This window comes from Vicugna pacos, chromosome 8, assembly GCF_048564905.1.
Source record: "Vicugna pacos chromosome 8, VicPac4, whole genome shotgun sequence".
Classification (NCBI taxonomy): domain Eukaryota; kingdom Metazoa; phylum Chordata; class Mammalia; order Artiodactyla; family Camelidae; genus Vicugna; species Vicugna pacos.
In genome coordinates this window covers 60,290,568-60,309,302 of record NC_132994.1, presented here as the reverse complement: position 1 = coordinate 60,309,302, position 18,735 = coordinate 60,290,568, and the positions used below count along the sequence as shown (strand labels likewise).

The following is an 18,735-nucleotide window of genomic DNA, read 5'->3' as shown; positions in this document are numbered from 1 at the left end:
GGTTTTATTTTGTGATCTATTTGTTTCAAATAAATCTCAAAAGCCTTCCTCCTAAGTGGTTCATTAAAACATACCCACACTTTGGTCCAAAGGTACAAACTTCCAGTTATAAGATAAACAAGTACTATGGATAAGTACAACATGATAAATATAATTAACACTGCTGAATGTTATATATGAAAGTTGTTAAGAGTTAAATCCTAAGCGTTCTCATTACAGGAAATAATTTTTTTTTATTTTTTAAATTTTTATTCTATACGAGATGATGGACGTTCACTAAATTTATTATGACAATCATTTCATGCTGCATGTAAGTCAAATCATTATGCCTTATATACATATACTGTACACCTTAAGCCTACACAGTGCTGTCAGTCAATTACATCTCAAGAAAACTGCAAGAAAAAATTTTACCCAAATTTGCACATGGTCAATTTCTGCACAAAAGTCTCTGTTCCAATAAAAGTCATCATCCCACCCAGGCCTCACTAGGTGCTCCCTTTGTAAATCTCAATCTTAAAACTGCTTCAGGAACAGCTCTCATTAAATTCTGAGACAGAATGTCAAATTCCACACAATGACATACAGAGAAGAAATTTATGTATCTCAAAACACCCTAAAGGTTGTTTAATCAATAAGAAATGAAGATCCCTTTCTGCATAACCAAAACCCTTCAGAATATAAAGCAAAAGAAATAAATGTCCAATACCAAGAGATCCACTGCCTTTTTGGGGGGAGGGGTCATTATGTCTGTTTACTTTTTTTCTAGATGGAGGTACTGGGGATTGAGTCCAGGACCTCGTGCAAGCTAAGGATGCGCTCCACCACTTGAGCTATACCCTCCCCCCAAGAAGTCCACTGCCTCCTAAAATTACTTAGAAGAGTTTGTCAGCAGAAATAATCTTCAACATTTGACTACAGCTTTCCTCATTCCTCTGAAATGCACAGACCACTTTCACTTTGGTTCCAAGAGTCTTAAACCTGCCTCCTTTGTCCATAAATCAACAGCACTAAACAGAATAACCCTCGGAGCTTGTTAAAATTCCAGGTGCTGGGACCCACCCCACGTGACTGAATCGGAATCCCAAAAGGTGGTTCTGACATGGGGCCTGAGTTAGCAACTCAATAGGGGCGCAGCCCAAAACCGCAATTTCAAAATAAAAGCATATGCATACATCCATGTAATTACTGAATTAATGTTAAATAACATGACTCACACACAGCCGATGAGAAGCGAGAAAATCAGTCAGTATTAACCTCCAAATGCTATCCACCCTCAAGTCTTCTTCGCATAAATGTCCCACACCAAAGTCTTAATTAGAGGATGGCATGGAAGAAAAGTGCAAATACCAAAACTATGGAATTAGAGAAGATCTAAAGAGACAGTACTCTTTCAACCACGGTATTCATTTCAAAGTTGTGCCACTTTAAAGACCCAAAGTCATATTTTTTATTGGATTTCTCTGCTACAACAGAAATGTCATTACGTACTTTTTTCCTGCTCTTTGGGGGAAAATAATGTTCCATAATTAAATGCTAAGATTACTGGACAGAAATCATCATAATCAGCCCACAAAAAAATTACTTTTTCATTTGGAAATACTCACCTATGGAAGTTATCCTCGAGCTTTACACCTTGAGCTCTGTGACTGTGACAGACAAAACTGATCTTTTTTTCCCACAAATTGAGTTCTCAAAACAGATGTGAAAGTTGGACTACCCTAGACCTTTATCTTGGCTGCCAAATGAACACACACACACACAATCCCCATTATTAGCTAGGCTGGGAGACCAAGCTCCTTACAGAGAAGTTCCACAGAGTATAAGTAAACCTCCGGTGTTTGGTTGTTCAAAGGCACCAGAGCCAAGGCCGGAGAGCTACATGCAGGCTGAAGCCACCTGCCTCCTGCACTGGACATACGTAAACCCAGGGGCAGACAAAGGAAAAGTGAAAGGACTAGATGCGGCTTAGATTCCTCAGTTCACAGCCATCCTTGAGTAAATATACATTAAAAACTCACGCTGACTCATGTTTCAAATACTGAACGGACTGTATTTATTATTAAACAGCTAAGGCATACAAAAAAATGGTAATAGAGTAAATACCTCAGCCTCCACATACACAGCTTGAGGGGAAAAAAGAGTCTCACCAATACATCTGAAGCCACCTGAGTAATCTCTGACGACAAAATTTTAACTAGTATTTACAACTGCTCCAATGATCTTGCATGTTCCCTTGTTCCCAGAAGATCATCCTGTTGGCATCTAGTTCAAATTTGGGCTCAGATAAGGTTCGATAAGGTTAAGCTTTCCATTTTGTCTATGGAATTAATGTACTACCACTGCTTACAACATTGTCCACCATTCATGTTTTTCCTTTGAGAACGGATTGCCTATACAGCTTTCACAACCATGGTCACAGGTCAGGAGAATCATGAGAACACAGAAGACTTTTCTAGGCTGGCACACCTTCAGCATAATGAGGTACCAACACAGAAAATATTTTTACGCGCATTACAAGAATAGCTGCCCTCCTCTACCCGAGTTGAATTTCCATCAGGGTTCCTGTCCCTCACCACAAATCCCCAGGGCTCATGGAAAAAACCAAACCTGCTCAAAGACTCCCTTCAAAGCACAGGTATTTCAGCCAAGCAAAGCTTCAGGAAAAAAGAAAGAAGAACTATTTTTCACAGTCCCTTAAACTCTTTAGGAAAATCCCCTCACAGATATTTCTTTAAATGAAAAAGAACTAGATCAGTGACTCCCTAAAGTACAACGTAACCACTGTCTTTTCTAATGAAAGGCCTCTGAAAGATAAACAAGTAAAGTAACCTTCCTCATATTTTCATAAAACCGCATCTTGTTAAGCAAGGTTATTTTTATGCAAGCATAGCATTTTTTAGGAGGCTTGCTATAAATGTAACCAGGTATGATATTCCATATTAAATAATTTGTTTTATTCTTATGTCACTGGCCTCTCCTTCCTACTCTCCCCCACCCCCCACCTCTACCAACTTTTTCAACGCCACAGGTACCCATCTGGGCATCAGACCAGGGCTTAAATAGTGCCAGATCGCAGTGCATCTGAAATCCACTACCTTTTTATAATCAGCCAGTTAAAAGCCTCGAGCAGCAGGCAGAGGGAAAGAGAAAAGGGAATTCACGTCAGAAACAGATGATCAATTTCTCTACTCTCCACCCAGAAGAAGACTGCCTGTCCTCCGGTATTTTCCCCTTTGCTAACTCTTAACAGGGAAGGACAGAGACCAAAGCCAATAATCGGGGGGGGGGGGGGGGGCAGCAGGTTGTGTCTCCTGCAGAGGGCTCTCCCTTGGCAGGGCTCTGATGCCAGCCAGCAGTCTAGAGCAGCTCTGCCCAGGGTCTCAACCTTGTAACTACAGTGGAAGAGGCAGAGGGATGTATGAACACAATTAATACTCTACAAAATTTGTAAAGAATAGATTTAGGCACAAAATGAAAAAGTCATCCAGCAGCAACAGAATAAGCTACCTTGTAAACTAGAAAACTGAGCACTCTTTAGAGGTCAAGTGCAGGGTTTCTGGAGTCAGATCACCTGAGTTCTCATCTCAGCTCTGGCGCTTTCTAGCTCTGTAGCCTTTTTCATTGAATAAACATTCCTTGCTCACCTACTATGAGCTAGACACTGGGCTTGGTGCCACTGATGTATTGGTGCATGCTCTTGCGGAATTAAATTTTAGTAGGAAGTACATTAACAAACACACAAAACAAGAAAAGTGCCATATAGTGCATATGGGAAACTTAAATAAGGTGGCAGTCAAGAGTGACTGGGAGAGCTACTTTCTAAAGTCAGCAGGGAAGTTCTCTCAGAGGTGATAAGAAGGAACTCATTAGGCAAAGGCAAGGGAAGAGGAATGTGCAAAGGCCCTGAGGTAGGCATGACTGGGACTTTGGAGAAATAAAAAGAAGGCCAGTGTGGCAAATTACTTCTGTGTGGCTCATGTCTGTCATCTGTAAAACAGGGATTATGAGGATTAAACTCTGAGCACCATATCTGCACACAGTATGTGTTCAATAAGTGTAAGTTGCTAGAATTATCATTGTAATTATCATCATCATCATCCTCGTCATCATCAGTGAGAGCCCATCACCAGAGGTGCGCAAGCAGAGTCTAGGTAATCACTGCACAGGCATAGCCGGGTCATGTGGCCTCTTAAGGTTCCCTCAACAACTAGATCCCAGGATTACACAAGAAGAGAAAAGGTGAAGGAAGAAATGATAAAACTGTTACACTCAGGCTTCCTGCCCAAAGGCTTTTTTAAAGAATGCTTTGAATCATACAAAGATGTAAAGTTTACTGACAATTCATTCAACAAATGGCCCTTTCCCATCTGAGAGTCTATGATTCAAATCCCTAATAGTCCAAACCCCCACCTGGAGCTAGCTGCCACAGCCTTTAGCCCTGAGGTCTACCCTCTTTAGGGCACTCTGAGCTAAAACTTAACACAACAGCGCTAAGAAGAACAGAAAAGATTGACTTATTCTACGTTACTGGCATGAAAGTGTGTCAGCTATTGACAGAATAAAATAGCAGCAAGGCTATCCTTTGATTTTACATGTATTTCAAATCATTTTATTATTTCACCTTTAAAATGTTCCAAGCAGAAGTTTATGCATTACAGACTCCATTGACAACATATTTCACTTAAAAAAAAATTCTTATTCTTGGCCTACTCTCAAAATATTTACTAAATTGTTAAGCTTTCTGAAGCCCACTGATTCAGGCTGTCAAAAATGCACTCATTGATGATGGATGAACTTGACTTGTATGTCTTCAAGTTAGAGAAAGAACTACTTTAACCCAGCCCCAACCCCTAAATTATAAAGGTCATATTCTTTCCAGTTCTTCTCTATAATTCACTCAAATCCAAGGCAAATGTACTACAACCATAAAGAAATGTGTAAGTTTTATATTCATGAAGCTATTTCATTATCTACTCTTGATATTTCAAATTTCTGTTTAGATAGTGAAAATAACTTTAAAAATGATTAAATCTCACACAGAGCATAAAGCAAATTCACATTGAATGAGGGCAATATAAACAATCCTAATACGTTAACATAAAATGCATATATATTTTAAAATATTTTTATAATACCAGGCTTTAGACTGTTCAAACCCAAGGATTCCAGGAGGAAAAAGAATCTTCATAAACCAAGAGATCAAGTTTATCAGTATACTCTCAACATTAATTCTTTCCCATCCCAAGCTCTACCCCTTACCCCACAACCAGTCCCCCAGAAGGAAGAAACCTAGAGGAACAGATTAGAATTAAAATTCTCTAACAGGAAAACACTCCTTTAAAAAAAACCAAAAAGCAACAAATTCAGTACAGAACACGTTCAAGGAAGAACTTCTAAAAATATATATTATAGGTAGATGATTCCTTTGACTTATTCTGAACTAAAAATCCCTCTTCAATGTGTAAATTTTAGAGTACCATGAGAAATGACCACTATATGAATATTTACCTTAAAAGAATCAAAACAGTGCCTTCCAGAAAGCAAGACTGGAACAAACAGGCCCATTCAAACCCAAATTTACCTACTTTTTGCAACATAATCCAGCTGAAAGAATGTGATTCAGATCTCAACAATGCAACAGCTATCTTTTCAATGTGTTTTGAAGTAGGTGCCATCAAAAAAAGAAGTAATAGTCACTGCCTTGGCATTAAAACACTCAGAGCAATTTGTCTTTAAAAATATTAAGAAGTAATACAGCCTCACTGAAAAGTTTTAGAAAGTACATATAAGCAAAAAGAGAAAAACAATCCCCAAATGTCAAGATGAGCACTATTAACATTTTAGTGTACACTCTGCTAAACTTTTTTGAAAAAATATTTTTCACATAAATGACTTCATATTGCACACATTTTTTACTTAACAATATCAAGAACATACTTTTATGTTCATATGTATATATTTATGAATGTATAATCTACTTTATAAATACTCCCTAAATTATGACTTACTCAATTTTCAATATTGGATTTTTATGGTGATTCCAATTTTTTTCTGTAATAAAAATGCTATGATCAACTTATTGCTTGTATATTTTTGTGTGTTCCCTAGGAAGAAAACTCCAAACACAAAGCTACTCAGCCAATTAGCATGCATACGTTAAAAATACGTCATAATTTCTACCCAACTATCCCTCAATAGTGTATGAGAAGTCAGTCTTTTTAAATGACCATTTTTAATTTAAGGAATAGTTTCGAAGTTATGTGTACTCATCATATATATATACCTAGTACTTTTTAATTTATATAATTACTTTTTTATGGACATGGCTAAAGTATATAGTTATAAATAGCAAAGGGCTTACTATAATGGAGGTTGACTCAGAAAACTACTTAAGAACATAACTCCTCACAATTTACAGATCATGACAAGCAGGGATACATTACATTGTCTCACTTTAATCTTCCTCCTTGTTACATTTACATATTTCTAGATATACATTCTGTATGCTACATTAATAATCTCTTATATCTACATAGTACTTTATGCTACTGAAGAATTTCAAACAAAAAGAATTTGGGAGGAATAAAACATCCTCGGAGCATAATTTAAAATAGGGTACTAAGCTGTACCCCTAAAAGATACTTCAAGTTACATAATACTTAGCTACATATGTAGAGCCAAGACTGTAATAACCAAAATCTTTACCAGTCAACCGACACCAGTCTCACGGAGGGAAATGTGTATCTTAAATGTGTATCTCTGTTAATTTAGAGCTGATTTTCAGTACATATTTCTTTTTTTTAGGGCATATTTCTGCAGATTCATAAATAAGAAATAACTTCCTAGCATAATATAAAGATGGTTCATACAGCACAAGCAGACTTTAGTTTCCTTTTATGGTTCTAAAATGACACTGGATGTAAGTTTATATCCCAAAGTAACTCTCAAAGTTACTTAAGTACAGTGTTCACACCCAGGGTGGAGTTCTGTGTAATTTTCAAAACTTACAAAGGCCTTGGCTACTCAAAAATATCACCCCTTAGAGTCTACCTCAGATCGTATTTGAATCTTTTTAAAAACAAAGAAATGTTTATTCAACAGGTCTGAAGTGGAGCCAGTGCATCTGCATTTAAAAAAAAAAAAAAAAGACTTCTCAGTTGATTCATTTATACAGCCAGAATCGAAAAGCACTTGGTTTTATACAAAAATTGGAGGACATTCTCAATTTAAATGTGTATATGAAAACTATTAATCTGTTTTAGTCTAATTTATTAGATTATTTAGGTGAAAACTGTTCCTTGAGAAGGTTCGTAAGAAATTTCAAAAAGGGAAGCACAGGTAGGGGGATACCTGTTGGGGACACTTCCTACTTTAAGCCTCATTTTTTCAGCTGCATTTTTGTGTTCAAGGGGCAGCCTTATAAATGAACAGTATTCAACTATGGGTGGCAGTTTCACCAAGCAAGCAATGCCAGTCAACATACCATGAGACCAAGTTGGGTTGAGAAATTAAAATAGGATACGCAGAGATATTCTATTACCTTGTACAGTATAGTAGTCATGTGTCAGAATTACGTTTCTCAAAAGAAGTTTGCCTTACAAGAGTAGTACAAAACAAGCCGGAAAAAACTTCTAAGTAGTTTATGCATAAAAATAAATCACATTCTTAAGCTTCCATCACTTACCAGATCTGGACTTAATGATGTCACTGAACTCGTTCTGCCCATCGTCAGCCCTGGCCTCGTGTTCACCATACTTGGCCATCTTAGCCAAGTTTCAGTATAATCCAAAGACTTTACAGGGTCTTCTTTTTAAAACTTTCAGTTTTCTTTAATGATCAACATCAATACCTAAATGAAAAATGCAACGTATTAATTTGAAAATAAAAATATGGCTATAATGTATAAGTTGCCATGTAATATATGACTATATGTATAATGACTATATGTATAATGACTATATAAATGACTATGCAGATTAAGTTTTATATATACATTATATATAGAGTCAAGTACAATTGTATATAGTTATACATAGTAGCCGTTCACTCAGCAAATATTTATTCAGTGCCTACTATGTGTAAGGCAGTGATCTGGGCAATGGATATATGACTATCAAAAAGACACACTTATTTACAAAACAGAAGCAGACCCACAGACGTAGAAAACAAACTTATGGTCACCAGGGTGGGGAAGGGGGGTGAAAAGGGATAAATTGGGAGTTCGAAATTTGTAGATACTAACTAATATATATAAAATAGATAAACAACAAGTTTATACTGTATAACAGAGGGAACTATATTGAATATCTTGTAGTAACTTATGGTGAAAAAGAATATAAAACAAATATATGTATATTCCTATATGACTGAAGCATTGTGCTGAACACCAGAAATTGACACAACATTGTACACTGACTATATTTCCATTAAAATATTAAAAAAAGAGACAGCCTCTACCGTTTTGAAATTCATAGACACCAAGCAATTAATCATATAATGAATTATTTCATTACAATACTGATATGTTACAAATGTACAAAGGAGAAGCATAGAGTAACATGAGCATACGGCAGAGGAATCTGACCTGCCCTGAGCAATTAGAGGCTTTCTTGAAGGAGTGACTTTTGAGTCAAGCCTTCAAGGACGAGATGAATTTAATTAGCAAAAAAAGAGAGGTGGGAAGAGAAGAAGAGGCTCCCACGTGAAGTGGCAGGAAGAATCATGGAGCATTCAAGAATCTGAGCAAAGTCCAGTGTTTTTGGAAAGAAGATAGACAAGAAAGATCTGTTGAACTAGGTGAAGAAGGTAGACAGGACCAGGGACAGGGCATTGTAGACCATGTCAAGGCTTTTGATCTCTCTTTAAAGAGCAGTGGCAATCCAGTAGATGGTTTTAAGCTGAAAATCAACACGACTGTGGCCTAAATAAAGGTAGATTGAAAGAAGTGGGTGGGCATGTAGGATATTAGATATTAAATAAAGAATGTTCATAGAATTTGGGAAGTGACTGGATATGAGAGATTCAGGATACTGAGGTGCAAAATGACTGCCCAATTTGACTAGGGCAATTGTCATCCACTGAGCTGGAGAACAGTGGAGGATGAGCCTCTTAAGGAAGAAATAATGAGTGTGAATTGGATTTACTGAATTTGAGATGCCTCTGAGATATATATATGTATATGTGTGTGTATTATATATATGTCTATATATATATATATATATATATATATATAGACATAACCAAAAAAATCTGATCTCATTAATGGTCTGAATTATATATAAATCTGGACAGTAACATGCTATATCCATTGACACAGATCTTATTCTGGAAAATACATCATGTGAATTCTGCTGAGAATAGATACCCCTCAAAATAATTTTAACCTTTAGTGATTAAATAGTCAGAGGCATCTTTAAAATTTAGGATAGAATTGAGGATTCCACCCTGCAGAACCACCTTGTAAGAATGTCAACAATAGAATGCTTTCTCGTACACAATGCCCCAACAACCCAAGCAGAATCAGAATTCAAGTTTAAGTTCAACAGCTTGGCTATATCCTAACAGCCCCTTAAGGGCACCCTAGGTGCCAATTAAATAAATTAATCATTTGTTTGGGAATATAGCAATCAACACATCCAAATATTACTCTGCAAATAACAGACATTAATTCACATGTTACAATAGATATCAGAACCAGAGCTTACTGCTAGCTAGGATTAGACAACTCAGTTCTTTAATTCAAGGACACACCGTATGGCATTATTATTTTTAATATATTTCCTTTTACATATTTATGCAATATTTAGAAGTTTTCATATGTTTTATGACATATAACATTCAAGGAAACACCATATTATTTATAAAAATATAAATACATAAAATATTGTTTTTTCCTTACCAGTTAGGAAAAGGCTGTGTTCTAGTAACAAGGAGGGCAAAGTTACCTTAGAAAAAAGTTTTAAGTGTTGAAGTGTTTGAGGCAGGAGGTGGATATAGCTCAGTGGTAGAGTACATGCTTAGCATGCACAAGGTCCTGGCTTCAATAAACCCAATACCTCCATTAAAAAAATATTTTTAATAATTAAAAAAATAAAGTGTTTGAGGCAGATGAAAACTGTAGTGGACTGCTAAAGCTTTAGGAACAATTTCTTCTCCAGTAGGGAGGCATATATAGGTTGGATCATCAGTCTGCCAGATTCTGTGAGAATATAAAAACGTTTTTCATTTTTATATTGTCACTACTGTTATACTTTATGGATTATTATGTAATTAAGTTCCTTTGGAAGGGTACACAACTATAAAAGATTTGCTCAACTCTTAAGTGCATTTTATTATATTCAACAATCAAAAGCATTGTTCAGAAGAATGCACATAAAATTTTATTAAGGAAAATAAGCTTTACCCTACAAAATTCTCTTTACTTGAAAGCAACTATTCCCTTTGAGAGATATTTCTAATGTTCTCCTTCATATCTGGTCTTAGCCAAGGGTCTTCAATACTTTCCCAAGACGTTTCCTACTCCATAAAAGAGAAAAGTAAACTGTTCGAACACACAGAACTTTATTTTATTTGTATATTACTATTCCTTCATCATCATATTTGATTCTGCCACTCCTGAAGATAATCGCTCAAATTTTCTCTTCTTAATAATCAAAATCCTTCACAAGTTACAAAGATACAGCAGAAACGGAGATCAGAGGACAAGAAAAGAATGAGAAGAAGGGAGTATCACAGAAGACCATTTTACCAGTGACACACAGCCACTGACTGCCACTTGTTGCCACCAACGGTCAGGGGTCGCCAGATTGAGTACCATACGGCAGCAATTTTATTACTGGTTGTCAGGAGAAAGGATCAAAGTTTCATCACTAACAATGTGTGACCCTCCACTTACACATTTATAGTATAGAAGCCAGGTGGTCTGCCACACCAAGCTAGGTGAGAAAAAGAATAAATGAATGGGATATTGCTTTACAAGTGTTCAGCTCTTTACAACTGTAACTTAACTGTTACCTCTGCTCTATCTTCTGTTTCCTCATAATGATGTTCTGCAAAGTTTAGCCAGCTCTTTCTCACTGAAACCCACACTGGACTCTACATTCACCAATTCTGTCTTCAGAACATCTCTGGCTGTCATATGGACCAGAAGCCAGGAGTGTGCGGCCATAAACCTAGGTTGAAAGTATGGAGGATGGCCTTAAAGGAAAACTAATGTTATAATTTTTTTTAATTTTGGAAATTACAAAATGTGAGAATACAAACATGTTTAACAATGTGCAGTTATGATGGAAATACAGTGAAAGCCTTAGGCAAAAAACCTATTCATTCATTTACACTGGGAACCCAAACCTAAGAATGTTAGAGATTCTGGAAAGGGAAGCCCAAGGAGCCAGTTTGCCGCTGTGCATGAAACTTAGTGAAAGACACCGCCCAGGGCCAAAACTGCCATTCATTCTCGGAAGCGCTCCAAGGGAAGGTTCATACTGGTGTGATTAATACTGTGTAAAGGGGCAATAAATTTAGGTAAACACCTGAAGGAGAGTTAAAGGGCTGTCTCATCGGTTCCATAAATGTGGACCAGGGGGCGGGGAATGACTCCGCGTAAACCGTGGCCCTCGCCGCCGGGTCCTCGGAAGCTGAAGCACCCACGAGCTTCGCATTCCTGCAGCTCTCGCCTGACTCGCGGCGCTATCGGCAGCCTGCTTCCTCCCGGCCACCAGCAACCAGCCCAGAGGGGCCCACCCACCCGACTTCCCGAGGCCCATGCAAGTTACAAAGGAATTGGTGCGGCTGCTGCCAGGTGTCCCAGGGGCCACGAGCTCCCACCCGGACCCCGGGAATCGGGACTCCCCCGAACTCGGTTCACGCCGGCCACGGCAACTGACCCTCCCAGGTGACCTGGAGGCTGGTACAGAGGAGACTCTCCCCGGGGCTGTTAGATTAGACCCGGAGCTCCCCAGTTCAATGTAAAGCAAAGTGGGGGGGCCCTGGCTCTTGGAAGTCGGGCACGTTTTCTCCTCCCCTTGAAACAACCCTGGAACGAATCCCTCTCGTAATCTGGGGCTTGGAGAAAACATTTTACTTTTAACAGCGTGCCTTGTAAAAGTTGCATCGCCTAAAATTAGTGTTGTCCTGGTTTTTAAAGTGGCTTTGGGCAACTAGAACCTCGGAACTGGAGCCACACAGGGGCATGAATTACCTTACCAGTTGCAGCAAGAGATGCCAAGGGTCCGGAAAGCCAGAAGAGGAGACCGCGCGGGACTACGCACGGAGTGAGCGCCCCTCGCCCCCTCTCCAAAGCCCCACCCTCGGGAGCAGCAACGGCCCGGAGTTCAGCACGTTTCCTGCTAGGCGGATGGCTGGGAACCCTTCCCCACCCTGTCCTTGCGGACACCTCCGGGCCCCGCCTTCCCTGGGCTGGGTGTGTGACAGGCCCTCCTAGGAAGCCACGTCCCCTCTTGGAGATCACTGGCCCACTCACCGCGCAAGGCACAGATGAGTGACCCTCTCATCCCAGAGGAGAGGAAAACTGCGGGAATCGAGAGGCAGCCCAGAACCAGTCGGGGGCGTTTGGGTCGTTCGCTACTGAACGGATCCGCAGGACCTTCTTGTCCGAGCTCTCTCCACGTTTCTGGCATTCTCTATCCCGCCGTGGGGAACTGAACGGGGGTTACGAGGAAGGTGCTCGCAAAAGTTGGTAACATCTTGGACTCAATGTTGAGAAGGAGCTCGGGACGCTGATCCTAGGTGCAGAAGCCGCAGAAAAGTCCACCCCCCCCCCCGCAGCCTACACCCCATTTCCCCGGGGCTGTGGTCGCATTACCTAGCCGGAGGCGTAATAATGCATGGGCTTACCTGCTCCGTGACCCGCGGGCCCGCCTCGCCTGCGGCCGCCGCCGCCGTGTCCCAGGAGGGCCGAGGGCTTCTGTGGTGTGTTCGGGACGTAGTAACCGCAGGCGTGTGTGTGAGTGTGGGCTCTGTGCGTCGTTTTTTTGTTTGTTTGTTTTGTTTTTAAGGAAATATGGAAAACCAGACAAGATTCAAAAGAAAAAAAATTTTTTGACACCCGACTGAAAACGCCCCTCACTTGTGCAATCTTCCTGCCCCGTAGTTCCGCCAAAAACCAAAAACAAAACAGTCCAAGTGCAAACCTGGAACGGGCGCGCAGGCACCAAGTTTGCCAAACACTAGAGAGTTTCCGTCTGCAGAAATGACCCGAAAGAAGGGGGGCACCGCTGCCCGTGATTCCCCAATCGGCTTCGGGAGCCAGAGGCTCCTCCTCGCCCCTCGGCGGGAGAAAGCCCGCGGCAGGCTGCGGCTGCCCGCTCCGCGCTCCCCTCCTCTGAGGAAAGGCGACTCCACAACTTCGTGCGCGAGCGGCTCGCTCCTCGGGCTCCTCCTCCTCCTCCCCGCCGCCGGCCTGCCCCTTTGTTGGAGAGGGGAGAAGGGCGCCGGCGGCCGAGGAGGGAGGGTGGGGCGCAGGACCGCCGGGGCGCGCGCTGCCGCCCCCGGGAACCGGCTCGCGCCCGGGCACCCGGAGTTCGCTTTCCCCGGGAGCCGCTGGCCGAGCAAGCCTGGCCCGCTGCCCGGCGTCGCCCCAGAGCAAAAGCTCCCCCTCTGCTCTCCCCTCCGCCGCCGCCGCGGGGCCGGCAACTTTGTTCCGGGAGATCAGCCCCTCTCGGCTCCGGGTTCGGCCCGGGCCCGGCCCAGGCGGCCACCGCAGGCTGGACTCCGGGAACGTGGCGCCGGGGGTCACCTGACCGCGCGCCCCGTCAATCAGCGCCCGCCCCGCGCGCCCGCCCCGCCGGCAGCAGCCGGTCTGGCGCTCGGCTAGCCTGGGGCGGCGCGCCCGGCGCGGCTCCGGGAGCGGGCTGTGCGTGCCGGGAGCCGGGAGCCGGCGTGGATGCCTCGCGCTGACGCGATCCCCTTTATTCAGAGTATCCGAAAATGTGAGTCACACCCCCTCAGGCAAACCCAGGCTCTAGCTGGGATGTTGTTTTTTTCCTCCTTTAGGCGAGGAATCTTCACTTGCCCGTACACTCACCCATCTCAGTGTGTTGACGCTGAGGAAACTCTGGTCCTACTTCCAAGGGTATATTCATTTTACATAATTTTCTTAGTGTCGTTTTTTATGTTAAGAAAAACTTGAAATTTAGTTTTACATTCGTTCATATGTACAAATCGTGTTTGCGCTGTCTACTCTAGCAATATACAAACACACATCTATTACGAAGTCTGTATCAAGGCTGAGAGGTTGGTCGAATAATATCTGGGAAGAAATGAGTTGGTTGTGTGTGTGTGCATTTTTCTTATTTATATATTTCATTCCCGATGTGTTCCTGAAATTCTTTTACATGATTATCACACTTGGGAGAGGACAAAAAAAAAAAAAAAAAAGAACCAGCAACCTAAATTCCTAGTTCGTATAAACAAACAGGAAAGGGTGGTGATTGATAAGGAAGCTCTGGCTTATTGCTGGTTTAATATTTAAAAGCTAAAAATTTACGAGTCAGTAAAGATGAACCACTAGGAGCCTTAGAGGAATTTTTCAGAAAGTACTCCCTAGTCTTTTATCAGTTACAAAGCGGGACGGTCCGCAGTCCCTATGCTGTTGGAGAGGGGGGATCCTGAAAGACAGTGCTCCTCATAAAGTCTCTAGCTTAGCTTCCTTTCTTGGGGGGGGGATTTCCTTCACATAAGCCAAATAAAATCCAAAAGATTCATGGGAAATGGGTATCATTTATTCATCCAATTTCATTCATTCATTCTTTCATTCATTCATTCAACAAAGGCCAATTTGGGGCCTGCCAGATCCGCTGGCACTGTGAATAACACAAAGATAAATCTGATAGAGATCTTGCCCTAAAAAACTTCAAATCTAGAAAGTGAGATAAAACAGGTAAATAATTAAGGATCTGCAAGATGAGTGATAAGCGCAGGAAGAAAAGGACAGAGCAAGCGCTATTTGAGTCTGGCTGGATGGAGGGGGACCAAGCTTTCTTTTAACTGATAATTCTACAGACCCTTAAAGCCGCTCATCGAGCCCTGTGTCCTGGTTGAGTTGATGGAAACTCAGATTTCTCCCTTTAAAATAAAAACACTTGGGAGTGTTTGAGGATTTCATTACTTAAAATTATGTAAGTGAAAAGCACTTCAGAACTGCAAAGTGCTACACAAATATTAATTTAACTCAGGATTTTGGAAAACATAGTCATTTGGGGACCTAGAATTTTTAAGGTTTCAAGCTCTGAGGGGATATTTAGTTGGGCTTCCAGAAGGCCCTCAGGAAAGGGGCATATGGGCCAATGGGCGCCATCTGTATGGAGAGTGACTCCAGCCACACCCAGCTTCAGTGGCCTGTGGTGCCTTACCTGGGGACTCGTGCCCTACATGTTTCTAGCCCTTCTTCCCTCACCCAGAGACTGATACACCCTGTAGGCCATGGGCAAAAGAGGCCAAGAACTTCCTTTTGATGGGATGACCAAGCAGACCCAAGCTGGTCCTGCTGCCTGTTTCCTTTGTAAGTAGAGAAATCACATTTAGTGGGAGATTTTGACCCCAGAGGACTGCGTTTCCATAGCGCAGACAGTGTGGTCTTCCTCCACAGCCTGAGAGTGGAGCTTGGGGAGGAGGGGAGAGTAGAGGCAGATGAGCGGCACGTGGGTAGCAGTTAGTGCACCTGCAACCAGCATTCCAGCTGCAGACCGTGCAGCAGGGACATTAGCCTGCAATAGGGTTCTGTCTATCCTCCCCAAAGACGGATATAGAGCATTCAGAGAAAGTGATGGGAATGCCGCCCTGGGTCTACCATTAACCCCGACTCTGAGTGGCCCCACAGTCACCACAGAACAGTGAAAACTCAAGAAAACTCAGTTGATGTCCCTGGGATAATGCCCTGGACATAGGAGAAAATATGATGATATGAGTAGTGTATATATAGATTTATATGCAAAGATATCTGCATATGTAGGGATATATAATATAGAAAGACTTGATTCAACATAGATATTGTTCATATACAGGGAACTGCATCTTAGCATAAGAGACAAAAACAAAAACAAAAAACTTTCTTTCCAAATTTAATGCAAGAGTTATCTAAATGCAGTTTCTCTCTAAACGATAAAAACACAGGGAAATACACAATGTTCAAAAAAGCAAGGCACTCCTTCAGTTTTATCCTTGGTGTTGGCTATGAGTAAATCCTCACATGGAAGCATTTAAGAGAGGGACATAAGGTAGAGAATTTACCTTTTCTTATTTTTTCAGATCAAAAAAGTACAGCTCTGTGGCTTACATAACAGGACTAGAATATTTGCTAATTATTGTTGCTAAATTCTTCAGTCAAATATCTAATACTTGTACAAGTTAAAGATCCCTATAAACAAAATTCTTTGTGATATAACTAAAAAAGCAAACAAAAAAAAGGTATGAAATTTTTAGAGGATAATTAGCACAAAGCAGAGGTTCTTACAATTTAGTAAACTTAAGAATCACTGAGGAATATATTTTAAATTCAGACTGCCTGCCAGCTACCTGAAATTCTGATTTACTAGGTCTAGTGAGTCCCAGGCAGCTGCAGTTTTAGCAAGCAACCCATGAGGTTAGGTCAGGGTGGTTGGGGAACTGCACTTTGAGCCACTATTCCCTATTTGAGGGGCTGGCCTCAAGTAGGCCACTTTGGATGATTGGATGGGCCTAGAAATTGCCCTACAAGAAAAGAAATCCATACTGGATCAAGCATAATTTTGAAATACCCACAATTAGCTTTAGCTCTTTGCATTGAAGTGTTTCATTCAGTTGTGGATCACCCCTGAGATTATTAAAGGTCATTCACACCTCAGGAGCATTCTGGGCAATTCAGTCTGCTCTATGGTACAAAGCCCGCCCAGATGCTCTTCAGGGAAAGTCTGATGGCAGGAGGGCAGGGAGGAGAGAACCATTAAGGGTATGGGAGCTGAAACACAGGGTCCAAGGAACCTAAGGACTAAGCTGTTGGGGAGAAAAGAGCAACTGACATAAAAAGAGAATAAAGGAGGCTTGGAAATAGAAGGAAGATGAGCAGACAGGAGAGGGCATAAACCCAGACCAACTCCTTCACCATGTGCCTGCCCACTGACAACCAGAACTTTCTTGAATTAGTCAAAGCAATAGTGGGCCTTGTGTTGAAATTATCATACTTGTTACTTTTACTTGGTTTTGTTTACTTTGTATAATTTCATAATGTTGGCTCTGGAAGGGATTTTACAGTCTCTCCGTCAACCCTCTAATTTTGTGGGCAAAGAAACAAATGAAATATGCAAAACTGGCTAGGGAGTGCATTTAGGTAAAACAGTCTATTGGCAGAAAATGTCCAAATTACTAAGAAGGGAAAAGAAAGCAAAACTATGTTATGCAAGTTCATTGTTAACCTGAAGAAGGAGGAGGGCAGAAGATGGCATAGCTGAAAGGGAACAGGCTGGATTTAAGTTACCTAAGTGCCAAGTATCATATTGACCGTTATCAGCTGTGTGAGCTTGTGGAATTTAACCTTTAGCTTCCTGTCTGTGAAACAGAAAGAATACCTTCAAATGCTGTTGTGAGAATCAAATGAATTACTATAAACCATTTATCACAGTGTTTAGTGCCTTTTAACTTTTATTTTGTTCCTTCCCCTTTCTCTTAATTCAAGAGGATTTGCTGCCATTATTTCATCGTCTTCATTCATTTAAAAAAAAAAAATTCCCGGAGAGCTCATTATCTACTGAGGGACTGTGTGTGCAAATGGGAATAAGCCACAATAGCTGTCTTCAAAAAGCTCCTGTCTGGTGAGAGAGACCAACACACAGACAATTATAAATTAATACGGGTGCACCAGTACAGCCAAGAGGTAACATGAGCCCGGAGAGGGACACGCAACCCAATAGGAGAACAGGGGGTATCAAGAAGTGATACCTGAGTTGAGCCTTAATGGACGAATAGGGATCATAAAGGACAATCTATTGTCTTGCCCGTACCAGCATCTTTTCCTTTCTTTTGGAAAGAACGTTACCTCTTCCTTTAGGCAATTGCTCCTCTCATGCGCCAAATTTTGTGGGGCTGTCAATCACTTGTCCACCTAGCCTTGGGGTGGGCTTATGACTCAGGAACAGCTAATCACAGGCCTCAACCCCGGTCTTAGCAACTAACCTAAGAGAGAGGTTGGGAGATCCCGATTAGGCCCATCTGAGTCCTTCCAGAGGAGTTTTCACAGTTAACACCGGGAGGAAAAAGTCTCTTCTCTTTGGAATCAGTCCCACAATCCCTCCACACTCCTCTCTTGCTCCTACTGCTAGCTGGAGTTCGATACCAACAGAGGAGAAAACAAAACTATCACCCAAGTTGCTGAATATGTATGGAGAAAGAGACTGGAGGATGCAGAAGTCCTTGTTTCCATACACAAAGGTGGTGCCCTTTTTATAACTCCCTTTTTTCTGAATGTTAAACTGTTAGAATTCTATCACTAGAACTAAACAACCCAGTCTAATACAAAAATTAACCAGCTAAAGGGAAGGCCTATGTGAAGGCCCGAGGGTAAGAAAGAGCAGAGGATGTGTAGGTGTGGTGGTGGGTGCAGGAGGAACACTTCCGTTCGCTGAAGCCCTGCTTGATCCACTCAGTTCTCCGTGGACAGTGCTAGACACGCAAATTCACATACATCCACTACCTTAGCCTGGTAAGGAGAGGGATCACCATCTAGATTTCCAGACCATGCTC

The 18,735-nt window shown here is 41.5% G+C and overlaps 1 protein-coding gene across 4 annotated transcripts in view; it reads right to left on the bottom strand.

The window, feature by feature from the left end:
- The window catches only part of UTRN (utrophin), a 448,326-nt gene extending 435,331 nt beyond the window's left edge, over positions 1 to 12,995 (bottom strand). For 2 of the 4 annotated variants that reach the window (XM_072965969.1, XM_072965972.1), the window contains exons 1-2: positions 12,859 to 12,995; positions 7,688 to 7,852 (exon numbers count right to left, since the gene is read on the bottom strand). In XM_072965969.1, coding sequence (XP_072822070.1) covers positions 7,688 to 7,766 — 79 coding nt within the window. In that variant the 5' untranslated portion in view covers positions 7,767 to 7,852; positions 12,859 to 12,995. Of the gene's footprint in view, positions 1 to 7,687; positions 7,853 to 12,207; positions 12,320 to 12,484; positions 12,756 to 12,858 lie in introns of those variants that run through there. The other 2 variants (XM_072965970.1, XM_072965971.1) reach the window with 2 other exon arrangements.
- Between the last annotated feature and the right edge of the window lie 5,740 nt (positions 12,996 to 18,735).